Source organism: Hemiscyllium ocellatum, chromosome 19 (genome assembly GCF_020745735.1).
Source record: "Hemiscyllium ocellatum isolate sHemOce1 chromosome 19, sHemOce1.pat.X.cur, whole genome shotgun sequence".
NCBI classification, from domain to species: domain Eukaryota; kingdom Metazoa; phylum Chordata; class Chondrichthyes; order Orectolobiformes; family Hemiscylliidae; genus Hemiscyllium; species Hemiscyllium ocellatum.
Window position 1 is genome coordinate 17487119 of NC_083419.1, and position 21058 is coordinate 17508176.

The 21058-nt window shown below is 42.5% G+C and overlaps 1 protein-coding gene across 1 annotated transcript in view; it reads left to right on the forward strand.

The window, feature by feature from the left end:
* Positions 1-21058, forward strand: part of pwp1 (PWP1 homolog, endonuclein) — a 44887-nt gene that overhangs the window by 21641 nt on the left and 2188 nt on the right. Inside the window, exons 10-14 of the mRNA XM_060839261.1 lie at positions 10893-10954; positions 11947-12058; positions 16748-16838; positions 19832-19953; positions 20778-20883. Of these exons, the coding sequence (XP_060695244.1) occupies positions 10893-10954; positions 11947-12058; positions 16748-16838; positions 19832-19953; positions 20778-20883 (493 nt within the window). The remainder of the gene's footprint in view (positions 1-10892; positions 10955-11946; positions 12059-16747; positions 16839-19831; positions 19954-20777; positions 20884-21058) is intronic.

The following is a 21058-nucleotide window of genomic DNA, read 5'->3' on the forward strand; positions in this document are numbered from 1 at the left end:
CTTAATATATTTGTAAAAACCCTTTGGATTCTCCTTAATTCTATTTGCCAAAGCTATCTCATGTCCCCTTTTTGCCCTCCTGATTTCCCTCTTAAGTATACTCCTACTTCCTTTATACTCTTCTCAGGAATCACTCGATCTATCCTGTCTATACCTGACATATGCTTCCTTCTTTTTCTTAACCAAACCCTCAATGTCTTTAGTCATCCAGCATTCCCTATCCCTACCAGCCTTCCCTTTCACCCTGACAGGAATATACTTTCTCTGGATTCTTGCTATCTCATTTCTGAAGGCTTCCCATTTTCCAGCCGTCCCTTTACCTGCGAACATCTGCCTCCAGTCAGCTTTTGAAAGTTCTTGCCTAATACCGTCAAAATTGGCCTTTCTCCAATTTAAAACTTCAACTTTTACATCTGTTCTATCCTTTTCCATCGCCTTTTTAAAACGAATAGAATTATGGTCGCTGGCCCCAAAGTACTCTCCCAATGACCCCTCAGTCACCTGCCCTGCCTTATTTCCCAAGAGTAGGTACATCCACATACTGAATCAGAAAATTCTTGTACACATTTAAGAAATTCCTCTCCATCTAAACCTTTAGCACTATGGCAGTCCCAGTCGATGTTTTGAAAGTTAAAATCCCCTACCATAACCACCATATTATTCTTACAGATAGCTGAGATCTCCTTATAAGTTTGTTTCTCAATTTCCCTCTGACCATTGAGGGGTCTATAATACAATTCCAATAAGGTGATCATCCCTTTCTTATTTCTTAGTTCCATCCAAATAACTTCCCTCGATGTATTTCCAGGAATATCCTCCCTTAGCACAGCTGTAATGCTATCCCTTATCAAAAATTCCACTCCCCCTCCTCTTTTGCCTCCCTTTCTATCCTTCCTGTAGCATTTGTATCCTGGAACATTAAACTGCCAGTCCTGCCCATCCCTGAGCTATGTTTCCGTAATTGCTATGATATCCCAGTCCCATGTTCCTAACCATGCCCTGAGTTCATCTGCCTTCCCTGTTAGGCCCCTTGCATTGAAAAAAATGCAGTTTAATTTAATAGTCCTAACTTGTCCCTGCCTGCCTTGACTGTTTGACTCACGTCTGTTCTCAGCTGTACCCGTCTCAGATCGATCTCTTTCCTCACTATCTCCCTGGGTTCCCCCCCGCCCTGGCCACCTTATTAGTTTAAATCCTCCCAAGCAGTTCTAGCAAATTTCTCTGCCAGTATATTAGTCCCCTTCCAATTTAGGTGCAATCCGCCCTTCTCGTACAGGTCGCTTCTACCCCAAAAGAGATTCCAATGATCCAAAAATGTGAATCCTTCTCCCATACCAGCTCCTCAGCCCTGTATTCATCTGCTCTATCCTCCTATTCCTGCCCTCACTAGCTCGTAGCACTGGGAGTAACCCAGATATTACTACCCTTGACGACCTCCTTTTTAAATTTCTACCTAACTCTTTGTAACCTCCTTTCAGAGTCTCAACCTTTTCGGTTCCAATGTGGACAATGACCTCCTGCTGGCCCCTCTCCCCCATGAGAACATTCTGCACCCCTTCTGAGACATCCTTGATCCTGGCACCAGGGAAACAACACACCATTCTGTTTTTTCTCTGCTGGCCATAGAAGCATCTGTCTGTACCTCTGACTACAGAATCCCCTAACACAAGTGATCTCTTGGAAGCTGACGTACCCCTCATTGCACTAGAGCCAGTCTCAATACCAGAAACTTGGTTGTTTGTACTATGTTCCCCTGAGAATCCATCACCCCCTACATTTTCCAAAACAGCATACCTGTTTGAAATGGATATATCCACAAAAGACTCCTGCACCATCTGCCTACCTCTCTTACCCTTCCTGGAGTTAATCCATCTATGTGACTGTATCTGAGACTTTCCCCCTCCCTATAACTGCCAACCATTACATACTGTTGCTGTTGCAAATTCCTCATCGCTTCTATCTGTCTCTCCAACCAATCCACTTGATCTGATGAGATTCGCATCCAACAGCATTTATGGCAGATATAATCCGCAGTAACCCTTAAACTCTCTTTGAACTCTCACATCTGACAAGAAGTACATATCACTGTAAAGGCCATTTTTGCTTCTTCACAATCTACGTACCCAGAAAATAACACTGTCTTATTCCTCTACAAACACTGCCCCAGGTTAAATTAATAGCTATGGCATATATTTTAAGTTTAATCAAGAGACTTATCTCCAAAAACACACAATCAAGAAAGAATCCACTGTACCCACTACTGCAGCCTTTCTCTTGGACAGACATAAAATAACAATTAATTTATCTGATTCTGTGCTGTGAACTTCGCCCAACAGTTTCTCCAAGATTAGTTGTGAATTTCAGTGTTTGTTCATTTTCCCAGATGCACACCGATGTCCAGCGGTACACAAACAGCAAAGGCAGTAACTGTGCAGGTTTTCTCTCTCTCTCTCTCTCTCCCCCTCTCTCTCTCTCTCTCTCTCTCTCTCACTCTCACTCTCACTCTCTCTCTCTCTCTCTCTCTCTCTCTCTCTCACTCTCTCACACACACACACTGTCCTCACCATGTGCATTCTCTGACCTCCTTCAGCAAATGGGGCTTAGTATACTGATAATTTCAATCATGCAGTGACATTTGACTGAGAGCAATTGTGCACATGGCTATTTACACAGGTTCAATGACGAGAATTTAATCTGTACCTGGTCCTTGCAGGGTCCATTCTGTATATTGACCATTGAATCACCTGAAGTAGTGTTTCAGAAGTTAGTTTTGAATTCTGTTCTCTGCCACCCCAGCCCCACTTCAATCACTGGCCACATCCTCTGCTCCTTTTGATCAGCAGGATAATCTGGTTGAAGCTTAGAATACTGAGAGGCTTGGAAAGAGTGATGTGAAGATGATGTTTCCCCTTGTGGGAGAGACGAGGACCCAGGGGCACAACTCAGAGTGAAGGAAATAACCCTTGAGAACTGAAATGAGGAGCAGTTTCTTCAGCCGGAGAGTGATGGATCTGTGGAATTCATTGCTATAAAAGGCTCTGGAGGTCAAGTCATTGAATGTATTTAAGACAGAAATGGAAAGGTTCTTGATTGGTAAGGGGGTTCAAGGGTAACAGGCAGAAGACAGGGGAATGGGGTCAAAAAACATTTCAGTTGTGATTGAAATGGGCTGAATAGCCAATTCTGCTTCTATATCTTGTCATTTTTAGACCCGGTGCAGCAAACACATGACATTACCAGCCCCTCTTAGTCCTCAAAACATCAATCATTTCACTTTTTGTCTGTTTGAATCAATTCCCTCTTTTAGCTGTTGCTGCACCAAAATCATTTCAATTCTCAGTCCTGTAGATTTATTTGTTACGGTGCACATGGCTGTCCTACTAAACTGTTATAATGTGTACTCTGGCTTCACACAACTGGTTTAAACAAAAAAAAAGTTATAAATAGCGAATAAACATTCATTCAGAAAATTAAAAATAATCCTGTAGTATTTAGAAAAAATAAATATACTTACAAGAAGGGCAATAGGATTTTGATCTGTGAAGCGGTAGAATATAAATGCTGAATAATTAAAATGCAGACTACTCTTATTGAAGCTCTCTGTTTCTGCAGGCTTGTGAATACAAGATCAGTGTTATATCTTTGTGGATTTCTCATCGCCTTGTATGAGGTGCACTTTTGTACATTCTGGTTTACATGTTAGTGTTTAGTGCCAACTGAATAAAAGGTGCCATCTACCATTAAGAATGGGGATCAACAAACTAAATTCCCAAAAGTATTCATTTTGTTCATCAGCATTCCAACAGCTTACCAACATTCCACTGTAGTGTAAGCTCATTCCACTAAAACACTAATTTTAATATTGTTGCTGATCCCCTTATTAGTCTGAGGAGGAGCTTTAACTGAATGTTAGACATGGCAAATCTACAAGTGATGTTTGAGAATTTAAAGGTGCTTTTACTTGGTCCCATGCTGTTGACAGGCCCTAGTTATGCACTTCTTTATGAGCATTTGAGATATGTGTGGGTGATGTATGTATTTGAGCCATAGTCATCAGCATCAGGGTCTAGGTGCAGGGGCAGACATTTAAGATCAAGACAAAGGCCCTTCTTATAAGAAATATTTTCTATTTTAATTGTTACATTCACAGTGAGATTGCCCTGATGTTGATCTTCAGCTCAGTGGGAATATAGTCTCTACTCAGTCTAGGGCTTAACCTAGTTCAATTCCTATATAAACAATTCAGTCTGAACTGTCCTGTTCAATGGACTGGCAAAGTACTCAATTGTATCAGAGCCACCTCAGATATCCAAGTCAGCCCACTGTTACCTCTTCAAAGGAACTAGGGAAGGGCAGTAATGCCAAAGGTGCCTATGCTCCAAAAATTCTATACTGGTTAAATTATTTACAGCCTTTGTATTTAAGTTGTGTGCTTTGATCTTGCGTAATTCCCCTGCTGTCAGCATTGGCTGGAAACAAGGACTTGGATTGGCAACAGAGATTTCATATGACTCAAGAAGTCTGTGAGCAATACAGTCAGATTGCATCCGGTAAACAAATTCTCCACTCAGAGTGAGCAATTCAGGTAACAGTCTTGGACAGCAATGTAAACAACTGTAAACCATTTTTCCAAGCTGGGTGCCTGTAAGGAATCTGTTGCATGTTTCATTGAGCAAATAGAATTGTTAATGCATGATGCGAGGGAATTGCAATGTGATGTTGGAACTAATGAAAATCATTGAAGTTTGTTGCGCACAATTAACCATCTTCTGTCTAACTTGATTGTCTTGTTTTTGTTTCCTGGGTTCCAGAAAACCACAGGAAGAGTAGCTTATTCCTCATTTCCGGTGAAATTTTAAATTGGCTTCAAAACAATCCCCTTCCATTGATAATTTTTAAGTCTGATCCCCAGAGAAGGTAATTACAGGCCGTTGCCTGCCAGTGTGCAATTTGCCCACTAACCCCATTTATGTCAGCCTCCAATTAGATCGCTCATTAATTCCAAACGTTACTTGGATTTTGGTACATCCGAATGTTGAATGCTGCTCGATGAGATTCTATAGGGTGTAACTGCTGTTTGTTTCCCATAGTTTCCAGTTAGTCCACTCTGTTATACCAGCAATATCCCAGCTCCAGAACAGCAAATGAGCAGCTGTAAACCATTTTATGAACAGATTACAGCCTGCGCCATGATGTGCACAGCTTGTTGTGTAATAGGATGTATATGAAGTGAGATGAAAGTGTTTTGGACTGCATTTCTGATTGTCTGGAGGCAGGGAATGATTGCTATGTTTCGATGGCAGAGACATACACTAGATTTGCTCAGTATCAGACCTTCAGACCTCACTGTGCACCTTGACCTGTGGAGATCTGGTGTGTCCAGGCAACTCGTCTGCAAATTCCAAGCCAATATTATTCTGCCAATACTTTTCTATCATTCAGAACAGGTGAGAAAGGAGGTGAGGTGAGAGGAGCATTGTATGACAGAGGTAAAAACAATGACTGCAGATGCTGGAAACCAGATTCTGGATCAGTGGTGCTGGAAGAGCACAGCAGTTCAAGCAGCATCCAACGAGCAGCGGTGCTCGTTGGATGCTGCATGAACTGTCTAACAGAGTCCCACTGCTTCACTGAATGGCACAGTATCTACCAATTTTCTGTGTTAGTTCTCTTGGATGTACTGAGTTCAGTGATAAAAGCAAATTCCAGCATCTGCAGTAATTTGAAACCAAAAGAGAAAATGCGAGAAAATCTCAGCAGGTCTGGCAGCATCTGTAAGGAGAGAAAAAAGCTGACATTTCGAGTCTAACTGACCCTTTGTCAAAGCTAAAAAAAAAGAGAGAAATAGGGAGATATTTATACTAGGCTGAGAGAAGGTGAGTCATGGCTCCAGAAGCAAAGGTAGCAATAAAGAGGTAATAATGACAGTGCATAGAGAAATTATAGGGAGATAGGAGCTGTTGAATGACCAAGGCTGAAGCCAGTGCTATGTGACAAAATATGCAGGGGTGGGTGAAGCAGAGGCAAAATAGAAAACAGGGGAGAAGGGTAGCAAACGGGGAAGAGGAGAGGAAAAAGGTGATGAGAGAGTGGGGAGCGAGAGAAAGAGAGACAATCAAGAAATAAGAGGTACAGAACAGTGAAAAAAATATAAAAAAAGGTAAATGAAATAAATGAAATAAAATTACAGAGCAGAATGAAAACAGAGGGGTCAAGGTGGGATAATCATCTGAGGTCAGTGATGTTGTTACCGTGCTATGACAGTGTTACACCTATCTGCTATGCACAATGGGAGGCTGACCTCTAACTGTACCTTAGCTCCTTTTAGGAGGTCCAATTAATACTCCCTTTGGTTTGATAGGACACGGGTGTTTGAAGCTAGTCTGTAGGAGGCACACTAAAATCCAGGAACCTTCCCAACCAAATGTTGCTTTTAAAAAAATTTCAGCCTTGGGCAATTCTTTGTTTTATAGAAGAACTGCTTTTGTATTGGGGCGTGGAGTTTGTAGCCTATGATGGATCGGGATTGTGTTCTACTGTGGATCTGAAGATGAATATTAATTTGTTCGGTCTGGATTCAAATTGGTATTCCACCACAGCATTAACAATTGCTATATTTAAATGTTCAATTAGTGAAAGGTCCTGATGAAGAAAATTTATTTTGGCTTGCTTGGAATTTATAGGGTATTCAAGAAAACCCTGAAAACGAATGGCACAAAATTTGTCAATTTAGCCTATTTAATGGGAAAAAATCCCTCAGCACTATTTAAAGAACTCAGGAGTTCTGTTCGATATTTATCTGGTACAGTACAAACAACGCAGGTGCCATGTAATGACCACGTTCAACAAGAGAGAATTTAGGCATCGCCCCTTGACGTTCAGTGACATCACCATCATTGAATCCTACCCTACCACACTCTTCAAGCTTGCCATTGACCAGAAACTAAACTGGACTAGCCGGATAAATAGTGGTTACAAGAGCAAGCCATAACATAGAGGAGCAGAATGAGGCCCTTCCGTCCATTGAGTCTGCTCTGCCATTCGATTTAAGCATTGGATAAACCTTCAATAAAGCCGGATCCTTCCTGCGTTTCCCTGCTGCAGCTGGTGGTAATATTGTATCTTCCATCCCTGTGCAGTTGTAATGTTGTATTTTCCATCCCCGTGCAGTTGTAATGTTGGAGTTCAGATGCTGCAACGTGTCACCAGAACATACCATATTAATAATTCTGCATTGCCAGGAATTTAAAAGCCCTGAGAGATCTTTCTCATCATCATTTCATGGGCAATTTTCCTTCTTTAAAATGAAGATCTTTCTTGGTTGCTGTGTTTATAAAATTGTTGGTCGGGCTTGAGTATTCAGCTCTGAGGAAATCTGGATAGCTAGAGCATAGGATGCTGAGGGCGTGGCAAAATGAGAGGCTTTGATAGGGTGGACGTGGAATGCCTGTTTCTCCCGAAGTTGAGAGGTCACTTATGAGGGAACACAGATTGAATTTAATTGTAGAAGGATTAGAGGAGCCATGGAAATCTCCTTCACCAGTGGGTCGTGGGTATCTAGAATTCGCTGCGCAGTTTGGGATTAAAGATGAAACACTCTAACCATTTAAAGGGGTGGGTGGGGGGGGGTGGGGGGGGGCAGCAGCAGATTGAAGCTGGATAACACCTCGCTCAGAGTTCAGATTTGTTTCTCTGTTCCTTTTTAAGCTTCTGCCCTTTATTTGCAATGGTTAGAGTATGTTTTTAGTTTTATTCATTCACAGGACAAGGGCATCACTGGTTAGGCCAGCACTTATTGCCCACCCCTAATTGCCCAGATGGCAGTTAAGAATCAACAACATCACTGCGGGTCTGGAGTCACATCCAGGCCAGAACAGTTGAAGATGGCAGCCTCCTTCCCTAAAGGGTATTAGTGAACCAGGTGGCTTTTTTTTTTACAATTGTCATAGCCATCATTAGACTCTTAATTCTAACTTTTTAAATTGAACTTACATTCCACCCATCCAGATGCCTTTTAGTTGTACCACCTCTGGAAGCTCGTTCCATACACACACCATGCTCTGTATGGAAAAAGTTGCTCATTAGGTCCTTTTTTTAAATCTTTTACCTCTCTCCTTAAACCTATGCCCTCTAGTTTTGGGCTCCCATAACCTTGGAAAAAGACAATGGCTGTTCACCTGATCCATGCCCTCATGATTTTATAAACCTCTACAAGGTCACCCCTCAGTCTCCAATGCTCTGGGAAAACAGCCCCACCTTGTTCAGCCTCCCCCTATAGTTCAAACCCTCCAGTCCTGTCAACATCCTTGTAAATATTTTCTGCAACCTCTCAAGTTAACAACATCTTTCCTACAGAAGAGCAACCAGAATTGTATGCAGTATTCCAAAAGTGGCCTCGCCAATGCCCTGTACAGCCACAACATGACATCCCAACTCCTGTACTTAATGTTCTGACCGATGAAAGCAAGCATGCGAAACACCTTCACTACCCGTCTACCTTCGACTCCACTTTCAATGAACTATGCACCTGCACTCCTCTGTCTTTTAGTTCAAATAGGAGAAAGTGAGGACTGCAAATGCTGGAGATCAGAGCTGAAAAATGTGTTGCTGGAAAAGCGCAGCAGGTCAGGCAGCAGCCAAGGAGCAGGAGAATCAACGTTTTGGGCATAAGCCCGTCTTTTTGGTCAGCAAAACTCCCCAGAGTCTTAACATTATGTTTAAGTCCTGCCCTGATTTGCCTTAACAAAATGTAACATTTCACATTTATCTAAATTAAACTCCATCTGCCGCTACTTAGCCCATTGGCCCATCTGATGAAGGTCAATTTTTACTCTGAGGTAACCTTTGCTTTCCACTACTCCTCCAATTTTGGTATCATCTGCAAATTTACTAACCGTACCTCCTATATTCGCATCCAAATCACTTGTATGTAAATGACAAAAGGCAGTAGACCCAGCACTGATCCTTGTGGCACTCCCATGGTCACCAGGCCTCCAGTCTGAAAAATCACCTTCCACCAGCACCTTCTGTCTCCTATTTCAAGCCAATTTTGTATCCAGTCGGATAACTCACCCTGGATCCCATGTGATCTAACCTTACTAACCAGTCTACCGTGCAGAACCTTGTTGAACGCTTTGCTGAAGTCCATATAGACATCTATCGCTCTACCTTCATCAACCTTTGTTATCTTTTTAAAGACCTCCAAGTTAGTGACTCACGATTTTCTGCACACAAAGCCACGTTGATTATCCATAATCAATCCATGCCTTTCCCAATGTATGTAAATCCTGTCTCCAACAACTTACCCACCACTGACATAAGGCTCATTGGTCTATAGTCCCTTGGCTTTTCCTGACAGCCTTTCTTAAATAATAGCACCACATTAACCAGCTATGGTCCAACTAGTGCCTTGTGTGGTTTTAGTAATGCTTCTGTATTTTTATACTCAGTTTCCTTTGCTGTAAAGACCAACAGTCATTTGCCTGCCCTAATACCTGCTGATTTAGGATGTTAGCTTTTTGTGATTCATTCATGAGAGCGCCCAGATAAATAATATTTTGCTCTTTTGTTTTTCCCTCCAAAGTGTATAAACGTGCACTTTTCCACATTTATATTCTATGGGCCAAGTTACTGCTCACTCACTCGACCTTTCTGTACTAAATTTCTCTGTAGACTCATTGTGTCATCCTCACTATTTGCCTTCCCACTTGTGGTCATTCAAAATCTGTCTTTGCACATAATAAACTGCCTTTTGAGTAAATGGCCAAATGTGGATCCTGTCTTCACACTGAACTTTCAAAATACTTGATCTTCAGCTTGTACGCATCACTGAAACATGCGCAAATCAACGTCTGTGAATTCCCAGACTGGCCAGCAAGGCAGTCTGACTTTGCACCATTGTATCATATAACCGCATTACTGTGCATTCCTAGCTGATATAACTTGGAAAATAAAATATATCTTTAAATATAAAATGAAAACAATACTTATCATGCCTGTACGGTGGAATACATTTATCTTTTTTAAAAAACTCAGCTGTATTTTTAAATTGGTCAGGCAGAAGTTAGATGGTGGAAGGAACTGCAGAGTCCCTGCACCTACCAGCATCTGCCACTAGGTGGAGGGCATCAGTAAAGTTCAGAACCAATTGGAAAGGAACCAGTTTCATGGTGAACGGAGGAGCCAAAGGCGAGAATGGGGAGGAAGCCAGACCAGGCAGGGATTGGGAGGGTCAGCACACTGGAAGGTGAAACTGTGCTGGTAGGAGGAAATGACTATAAACCAGGATTGTAAATGTAATGTTTAAAAAAAAGTGCTGTTGAAGCAAAATTAAGTGGAACAACCTAAAGTGAGGACTTACTGTTTTCAGTCAGTCCTGAATCCAGTGATGGCCTCAACTGATGGGCTGCCTTTATCATTTGATTTCAATTCTAGTTTGAATGACATCCCTCCACATTCCAAATGTCATTCTTCAACAGAGGAAAGAAAGGAATTGTAATTGACAATCTCATTTTTTTTAAAAATCACTGAAGCCAGCTTGTTGAATCTATTTTAAGGTTTCTGCCTGTGTGAGTAGGTGGCATTGGTCATCTTCCTCCTTGAATGGCTGCAGTGGTTGTGGGATACTGGAACAGCCTCTCAAACAGCACTGTGGAAGCATGAATTGCAGCGGTTTGAGAAGAGACAGCTTCTTCCCATCTTCACATTGAGATTTTTGCAGGTCTATGCACACGGTAATCTGATGCAGGTTAATAGAGTGTAGGTAAATGGTAATTAGGGTTCTGTGCATAGCAATCTGATGCAGGTTTACAGGGTCATTTGCACAGGTTATCTATGTTTTTAAACGCAGCTTGATTGTGTAATTGTGATTCTTATGCATTTTTTTCTTACAGGTACAGACTGTCTGCTGGCATCCATTTGAAGCACAGACACTTCTCTCTGGATCATTTGACAAGTGAGATCTTGGCATCTGCTTCAGTTTCCTAAATTGTCCCCATTCCCCTAGAGCGAATATGTTTAACCTACTCATGTTTGTAGTCTTGTTCCCATGTTCATCTTGTTTCATGGTGTAGGTACCCTCTATGTATCTTCCTCCAGACCAATACTGGTTGTATAGCCTATTATAGATCACGTGTTGTCTGTATCGTGTATTAAAGAACCAGCCTGTACCCTGGCAGATGGTGAAATTTGAATAAAGGCTGGAATTGAAATTTGGCCTAATGACCAATGTGTAAACACTCTTGGTTGTCAAGAAATGCAATCTGATTCAGAATTGGGCGGCACGGTGGTACAGTGGTTAGCACTGCTGTCTCACAGCGCCTGAGACTCGGGTTCAATTCCCGACTCAGGCGACTGACTGTGTGGAGTTTGCACGTTCTCCCCGTGTCTGCGTGGGTTTCCTCCGGGTGCTCCGGTTTCCTCCCACAGTCCAAAGATGTGCGGGTCAGGTGAATTGGCCATGCTAAATTGCCCGTAGTGTTAGGTAAGGAGTAAATGTAGGGGTATGGGTGGGTTGCGCTTCGGCGGGTCGGTGTGGACTTGTTGGGCCGAAGGGCCTGTTTCCACACTGTAAGTAATCTAAATCTATCATCCTTGTATGGTCTAGCCCATGTGTGACTACAGACCCACAGCGATGTGGTTGACTGTACTGCAAAATAGCAGAACAAACCAGTTAGGGATGGGCAATAAATGCTAGCCTAAATCCTATGAATTAATTTTCAGAATAATGCAGCTTCTTCTGAGGCTCATAATAATTGTTTACTCATTCCTCACTCCCCCCACCTGGCCCATAGGTGTATGGTGCTGGGTGTGTTGTGAATCACTGGCAGTCTGAATGGTCTTGGGTATCTCTGTGAAAGTCTATGGCTGATTGATATCATGTGAAGTTGAGACTGAAACTTTCCTTTAATCTGATGGTATTAACTGTAACATCCTGGATACCTACAGATCAGCCAGACTGTATGACTGCCGGAATCCAAAGGAGAACTGTCGCACCTGGAGGTTCAGTGGGGAGGTTGAGCGAGTGAAGTGGAATCATTTTTCACCATGTAACTTCCTGGTAAGTTTTATTCTGGGTGGAGGCTGGGTTATTTGTCACAGAGAACAGAAACTGTAATTCCCTCCTAACAGATTGATCGAACCATAGAGATATACAGCATGGAAATAGACCCTTTGTCCAACCACATATCCTAAATTAAGCAAGTTCCTGCCATATTCTCTAAATCCTCCTTATTCATTTACCCATCCAGATGCCTTTTAAATGTTGTAATTGTACCAGCCTCCACCACTTCCTCTGGCAGCTCATTCCATGCGGGCACCACCTTCTGTATGAAAAAGTTACCCTTCACGTCCCTTTTAAACCTTTCATATCTTTCTCCTCTCACCCTAAACCTATGCCCTCTAGTTTTGGACTCCTCTACCATGAGAAAAAGGCCTTGGCTATTCATCCTATCCATGCAACTCGTGATTTTATAAATCTCTATAGAGTCACCCCTCAGTCTTCAATGCTCCAAGCAAAATAACCCCAGCCTCTTTGGCCTGTCCCAATAGCTCAATCCTGGCAGCATCCGTGTAAATCTTTTCTGAGCCCTTAAAGTTTCACAACATCTTCCCTGTAGCAGGGAGACCAGAATTGAATGCAGTGTTCGAAAAACGGTCTCATCAAGGTCGCAACATGACAGCGCAACTCCTTTACTCAATGTACTGGTCAATAACGGCAAGCATTAAGGCAATGAGCTCAGTCAAGTGTTTGATATAGTGGTCGGTGAGCACTTTGGAGAGAGTGACTATAATTCAAGTTACGTTTAGTTCAGTGATGGAAAGGGATAGGTACATGCCACAGGGCAACAGTTATAGATGGGGGAAGGGCAATTATAATGCGATTAGGTGAGACTTAGGAGGCATTGAATGGGGTAGCAAAATGCAGGGGATGGGGCAATCAAAATGTAGAGCTGGTTTAAGGAACGGATATTGCATGTCCTTGATAGGTATGTCCCTGTCACGCAGAGAGGAAGTGATAAGATAAGGCAACCATGGTTTACTAAAGAAATTGCATCTCTTGTTAAGTGGAGAAAGGAGGCTTATGTGGCGTGAGACAAGATGGTTCAGATGAGGTGATGGAGAGTTACAGATCAGCTAGGAAGGATTTAAAGAGTGAGTTAATAAGAGCAAGGAGGGGGCATGAGCAGTCTTTAGCAAATAGAATAAAGGAGAGCGCTAAAACTTTCTATAGGCATGTGAGGAATAAGAGGATGACTAGAGTAGGAATAGGGCCAGCCAAAGACAAAAGTGAGAAGTTGTGTGTGGACCCTGTGAATGTCGGAGAGGTGCTAAATGAATATATCTCATCTGTTTTCACTCAGGAAAAGGAGAATATTGTAAAGGAGAAGAATGAGATCCGAGATATTAGACTAGAAAGGATGGAGGTTAGTTAGGAGGTGTTATCAATTCTAGAAGGTGTGAAAGTAGATAAGTTCTCTGGGTCGGATGAGATTTATCTGAGGATTCTCTGGGAAGGTAGGGAGGAGATAGCAGAGCCTTTAGCTTTGATCTTTGAGTCATCATTGTGTACAGGTTTAGTACCAGAGGACTGGAGTTTTGCAGATGTTGTGCCTTTTTTCAAGAAGGGCAGTGGAGATGACCCAGGTAATTATAGACCAATGAGCCTTACGTCTGTTTTAGGAAAGGTTTTTTGGAAAGGATTTATCATCTAGCAAGCAATAATTTGATTGGAGATGGTCAACATGATTTCGTCAAGGTCAGGTCATATCTCACTAATCTTTAGTTATTTGAGAAGGTGACCAAGCATGTGAATAAGGGTAAGGCAGTTGACGTGGTGTACATGGACTTCAGTAAAACCTTTGATAAGGTTCCACATGATCGGCTTTTGGTGAAAATGTGGAGACATGAGATTGAGGGTTATTTAGCAGTTTGGATTAGAAATTGGCTTTCTGTAAGAAGACAACGAGTGGTGGTTGATGGAAAATATTCAGCCTGGAGTCCGGGTACTAGTGTTGTGTTACAAGGATCTGCTTTGGGACTACTGTTTGTCATTTTTTAATAAATGACTTGGAAGCAGGCATAGGTGTATAAGTTAGTAAGTTTTCAGATGACACTAAAGTCGGCGGAGTGGTGGACAGTGTGGAAGAACGTTGCAGGTTGCACGGGAACTTGGATAAACTGCAGAATTGGGCTAAGAGGTGGCAAATGGAGTTCAATGCAAATAATTGTGAGGTGATTCACTTTGGGAAGACTAACAAGAAGGCAGAATACTGGGTCCATGGAAAGATACTTGGTAGTGTGGATGTGCAGAGGGATCTTGATGACCATATACATAGATCCCTAAAAGTTACCACCCAGGTTGATAGTGCTGTTAAGAAGCCATATGGTGCGTTAGGTTTTATTGGTAGAGGGATTGAGTTCCGGAGCTGTAACGTCATGCTGTAACTGTACAAAATGCTAGTGTGGCCTCAATTGGAATATTGTGTACAGTTCTGGTCGCCCCATTACAGGAAGGATGTGGAAGGATTGGAAAAGGTGCAGAGGAGATTTACCAGGATGTTGCCTGGTCTGGAGGGAAGGTCTAAAAGGAAAGGCTGAGGGACTTGGGTCTATTCTAATTGTAGCGAAGGTGGCTAAGAGGGGATTTGATAGAGATGTACAAGATGATCAGAGGATTAGATAGGGTGGACAGTGAGAGTCTTTCTCCTAGGATGATGACGTTGGCTTGTACGAGGGGGCAATGCTGCAAATTGAGGGATGATAGATTTAAGACAGATGTCAGAGGCAGGTTCTTTACTCAGAGAGTGGTAAGGGCGTGGAATGCCCTGCCTGCTAATGTGGTCAACTCTGCCACATTAAACAGTCTTGTTTAGGGGCCTTTAAACAGTCATTGGATAATGATATGGATGATGATGGGATAGTGTAGGGGGGATGGGCTTAGATTAGTTCACAGGTCGGTGCAGCATCGAGGGCTGAAGGGCCTGTTCTGTGCTGTATTGTTCTATGTTCTATACCAGTCACCACCTTCACTATCCTGTCGAGCTGCGACTCCACTTTCAAGAAATTATGATTTGATGTACTGGATGGTGGGATACAGATGAGGAAAGGTGTAGCTAGATTGCAGACCATGACTCCTTGGAGCAGGAGGCTGTCGATAGCAGAAAGAGGAGAAACAATGTATCACTTGGTATTTTCTGGGATGTAGTGATGAGCAGGATGTCAGCATCCTGTGTCAGCAAGATCGAGAGGCCCTTGTGGTTTATTGCTTTCCTGGAGCCAGGGTGAATGATAGTGGAGGAGATTGTGATCCATGTGGGAATTGGCTGTCAACAATAGAAGAGGGTGAAAGCAATCCAGTTATGGAGAGGATTGGGAATCAGCTGCTGGATTGCAAGACAGGGCGAAACCTCAACAAATCGACTGCAACCTTTTTAACCAACTAGCCAAAGTAGTGGACGGGGGGATTGTCTTGTTCATTTGGATTTCGAGGAGGCGTTTGATAAATACCCTGAAAAGAAGCTATTATCGAAAGCTGAAGATCATGGAATTAAAGACAAAATTTTGTCTGGGTTTGGCAATTGAGTGACAGGAAAAGGAGAGTTGGGATAACAGGCAGCAGCATTCTTCCGTAGCTGCGGCTCGGAATTTCCATGCATGCCGATCAGTGTGCCAAGCATTGACATCTGGTTCTGCGGCTGCTGCTGTGTATGGACCTTGGAAGTCCAGTTACAGGGAACAAGGATGGGCAGACTCTCAAATTCATGGGATATGGCAAGTGGTTTCTACAAGGAGCCTCAACTATTCACTGTATTGATGATTGTGATGGGGGGGTGAAGAACTATATATCTAGTTTTACCACTCCCATCAGGATAGAGACAGCAGCGTGAGCAGTGTGACTGGAAAACATAAAATTGAGATATTGATAGGGATGCCAAAATTATGGCAAATGTGGGCCATCCAGTTTGGATTTCAAAATGATAAGAAAATAGAAACAGCGGAGGTCCAAAGAGATTTGTGGATCGTGTACCCGTTCCTGCTAGAGCACAGCTGAAGTTTGATAAGCAGGTCTGGTCATCACACCTTAGGAAGGCTATGGATCAGTGAAATGGATGTGATACTGGAATGATGCCTCCACTCCAAAGGATAACTTACCAGGAGAGATTGCACATGTTCTGGTTGTAGTCCCTGGAATTCAGAAACATCTAAGGGAATTCTTCAGAGTTTACAAAACATTAAGAGGTACTGACAGGATAGATGTAAAGAAACTGTTTTCTGCTGGTTGGGGAAATTTAAGACTGGAAGGCACTGTGTAAAAATTAAACCGGACCATTTGGAAGTACAACTCGGAAATGTTTCTACACAGAGATAGAAATTTGCAACTCCTCTGCATATAGTAATTGCTGCTGGATCAGTTGTTAATTTTAAACCTGAGATTGGTCAATCTCTGTTATGCAAAAATATAGGTGGATAAGAAGCAAAGCTGGATACATGGAGTTAGGTCCCAGATCAGTCCTGATTTAACTGGATGGCAGACCAGGTTTGAGGTGCTCAGTGACCTCCTGTGTCCCTAGCACGATGACTTAGTTTCTGAAGGAGCACTGCTTTTGAAAGCAAAAGTGCTATTGGGACTTTACAGATCAGAGTTGATGGTTTGGTTATTGAGTTTACTGCTGAATTCCAGAAAGGAATATTTAAGGAGCTTTAATCTCTTCCAATTAAAGGTTAACACTAACTGTGGATCTTTCAGGCCAGCACAGAGGACGGTTTTGTGTACTGTTTAGATGCACGTTCAGAGAAACCACTTTTCACACTGAGAGCTCATGATGGCGAAGTAACAGGTAAGAAATGCCTTATTAACTGATTATAGTTTAGAAACCAAATGATCTGTTTCTTCTCTGTATTGGCTCCAGCTTCTGAGCAGTGTGACAGAGTTTGTTCTTGGCTGATTTCATCTTTTCATTGATATTTTGAATTTGAGTAAACCCCTTTTTTTTAAAATTGATGATGGTGTGTATCATTGGCCCCTGGAGCCCTACTCTCAAACTCAATGTGAACAGTTTGGCGCAAGCTATCCAAATTTGATAGCAGTACTTACCACTTGGCACTGATTAGCTGTAGTCCAATCATTAATCAGACATGTCCCAATCTGGATTGATTAATCTATATATAACACAGGTGAGGCCACTTTGGGAGATTTGCATCCAGTTTTGGTCATCTTGTTACAGGAAGGACATAACTGGTCTAGAGAGATTTACAAGAATATTGCCAAGACTTGATTGCAGATCTGAGGAAAGATTGAACAAGCTAGGGTTGTTTTTCTTAGAATAGAGGAGTCTGATGGGTGACTTAATGGAGATGTATAATATAATGAGGGGTTTGGACAGAATGGACAGGGAAAATCTGTTTTTCTTTCAGTAGAGAGATCTGTTACCAGAGACAACAGAGTTAAAGTGGTTGATAGAAGGATTAGAGGGGATGTGAAAACCAATTTCATGCAGAAGGTGATGGCTGTCTGGAATTCATAGCCCAGTTTGATTCAAGCAAAAATCTCACCTCATTTAAGAGGAGTCTGAATCTGCACCTGAAATATAGCATATCATAAGAAATAGGAACAGGAATAGACCATTTGGCCTCTCTGTCATTTGATAGGATCCTGGCTGATCTGACAATCCTAACATCCACTTTCCCACCCTTTCCTAATAACACTTGATTTCCCCATCTATAACCTGTCCGCCATCTACAAAACACAAACCAGTTCCAACAGTATACAAGAAGCTGGATGCCATCTAGGACAAAGCAGCCTGCTTCATGGGCTGTACATCCTCAAATATTCACTCCCTTGATTGCCAATGCTCAGTAGCAACAGTGTGTACTATCTGCACAATGCTGTGTAGAAATTCATCAAAACTCCTTAGCCAGCATCTTCTAAACCTTGGGCTGTTTGGAAGGATGGAGGCAGCAGGTACAGGGAACACCACCACTTGCAAGGTCCTCTCCAAGTCACACACTATTCTGACTCGGTAATATAATAAAGTTCCCTCAGTGATGCGCAGTCAAAATCCTATAACAGCATACGGAGTACCAACAGCAAATGCACTGCAGCAGTTCAACAGCGCCGCACTTTCCAAAGTTCTTCTCAATTTTATCAATAAATACTGGCCTGGATGGCAGCACCTACACCCCTGAATGAAATAAAAGGACATCTCCATGAAATTTTCTTCCTTTTCTTTAGTCTTCTTCATTCTATTGTGAGCAACTTTTAAGTCAGAGTCACTGTTGCATAGCTGAATCTAGTCTTGAATTTGAGCCCAGTAATTCAAAAAGCAAGTAATGACTGGTGTTGATCAAGACCAATTGGTTAAGACACTGACGAATCTTGCTCTTCTGGCTTCTGTGCAATTTTACACCACTAACCTACGTCACAGGCAGATTCACACAATGGGAGAGAGAAGGGGACGGATTGTTAATGCTTCAGCGTCACTCCTCCTAACAGAGCAATGTTATTGATAAAGTGTCAGCCCAAGCCCAGTCCTCTCAGTGTGATGTAAATGGTTGAGATTTGATGCCCATGTCCAACAGTTTGTTAAAATGTAGGTCCTCGTCAGCATGGATTCACTAAAGGGAAATCATGCTTGATAAATCTTCTGGAAATTTTTGAGGATGTGACCAGTAGAGGAGAAAATGGTGAATCAGTAGATGTTGGACTTTTAAGGGGGAGCTGGATATGGTCCATGTTGTGCGAATCGAGTGTATGTACGTGCATGCTCTATTTGTAAGAGTAACTGATACTAACCGGAGAAAGGTTTGGGCAGGGATTCTTTTGGCACAGTGGTAATGTTCCTACTTCTGGACTAGAAGGTCTGGGTTCAAGCCTCACCTCAGGAAGTGATGGGTAGTGCATCATAAAATGTCCAAACAGGGATCAAGGGGTATGGGGAGAGGGCAGGAATGGAATGCTGAGATTGCATAATTAATCATGACCATGTTGAATGGTGGTTCAGACTCGAAGGGCTGAATGGCCTATCCTGCACCTATTTTCCATGTTTCTGTGCTTTATGACATGGATTCTCACCAGGCACAGATTTACACATGTACAGAGTACAGAACAAGTGTGACAGAAGTCAGTAAAATTTGGGAAATGGTAACCATTCATATATTGTAATGGTTGTAGTAGGTTTTGATCAGGCACCCTGCCCCTCCCACTGACTCTCCTTCACAATAGGGAATTGTCGGTGCCAGCCACAGTGCTGTGCCCATCGGCAAAACCGATTTGGAATGAAGGTGCCCACAGTAAAAAGCAATAAAGAACAGTTGCAATAAAATAGCTTGAATAAATTTCCTGCTCAAGGTCTTAAAGCAGTAGCCTGTCAGAAACCCTATTATTGATGGATGTTTAGTTGAGATGAACAGGTCTGGTGCCCAGTCCTGGCTGTGGCCCTACATCCAACTCTATGTCTCTAGGCTTTGCCGTGTTATTGCTACTGTGCATCAGTTCCTCGGGATCTGTTGAGGTAGGCAAGGTTTTATTGATGTTAAAGCCTCTATTTAATTCTATTTGGTAAAGTATGTGTTTGAATTATCTTTTAAGTTGAAATCCTCCTTCACTCTCTATATTTTTTGTGAATTATCCATTTCCACTCTGAAGCTCAGGCAGGTAAATAAAACTAAGGTGCAGAGCAGCTATGCTCACACTGAATAACAAAATGGGCTCTAGACCTGTTCCTGTGTATTTAATTTCCCTCTGTGGATTCCTAATCATTACTCCAAGAGCTGATTGCTAGCAACAGCATTGATTCATCACTTTAATTTCAAATTCAATTTGTTTCTTCAGGTTTGGAGCTCAGTAGCCAAATCCAAGGTTGCCTGGTAACATCATCTGCTGATAAACACGTGAAGGTTTGGGACATTTTGGGGAACAAACCCAGCTTGGTCCATTCCAGGGATATGAAAATGGTAAGTGACTGAAAAGCTGAGAGAATAGGCTTGAAGGGAAGAACCAGCAACGTGTTAATCAGGTCAACATCTGAATGGTAAGGGAAATATCTGCAGCCCTCAGTGCTATGTAAATTCAGGCTGGTATTTCCTTCTGCAGAATGGTCCTCTCTCAGGGCAAAATTGGTTGTTCTTGTTTTAATCAACCAGTTTGGACATCTTATGATGCACCACCCATCACTTCCTGAGGTGGGACTTGAACCCAGACCTTCTAGTCCAGAAGGAGGAACACTACCACTGTGCCAAAAGAACCCCTGCCCAAATCTTTCTCTGTTTAGTATCAGCTATTAATACAAATAGAGCATGCACATATATACACTCGATTTGCACAACATTTGAACTGCTGTGAAGGATGCCACTGATGGCAGTGCCTGTTGCTTGGGCACATTAACTGATTCTGTGTGTCTCTGTGTCGCTGCAACTCCAGGTTAAAGCTGTTAATCAGCTGCTGAACTGTGTATGTATTTTGCAGTTTGTTTTCATGACAGAGGGAGTTATTTCAAACTTTACAGTTTGATATTAATGTGTCTGTCAGCTCCAGTACAATAAAATCCCAATCTCTGCTCTTGGTGGAACTTGCAGTGATGGTGGGGCAGCAAACGCTGTTCTTGCACAGGTTCAGAGATAGTGCTGGACCAGGTTTTGGTGGGACAGGGTGTGGGAGGTGACGCAGAGTGATCGACTTGATGGGGTGGGTGCAGGGTGATTACACGGATAAGTTTAAGTTATTGAATGAACTTGCACTGGAGGTTCAGACCTGTAACAGTGCCCTTGTCTGTTTGCAGGGTGTGGTGTTTTGTGCAGCTTGTTGTCCAGACTCTCCATTTCTCTACTGTTTCGGAGGTCAGAAGGGAGGTCTACGCATGTGGGACATCAGCAGCGTCTCTGCAGGTAATAGCTGGCACTGATCAACTCTGCTTTCTAGCACCTCACCTGCATAAACTGAGAAGGGTTGTGCAGAATGTTCTTACTCGATCAATCAGACAAAGATTTGAAGGTTATTTCTGCAATTGGGGGTTCAGTGACAATGTGACATTATTTTAAATAGTCAGTGTGTGTAGAGGGA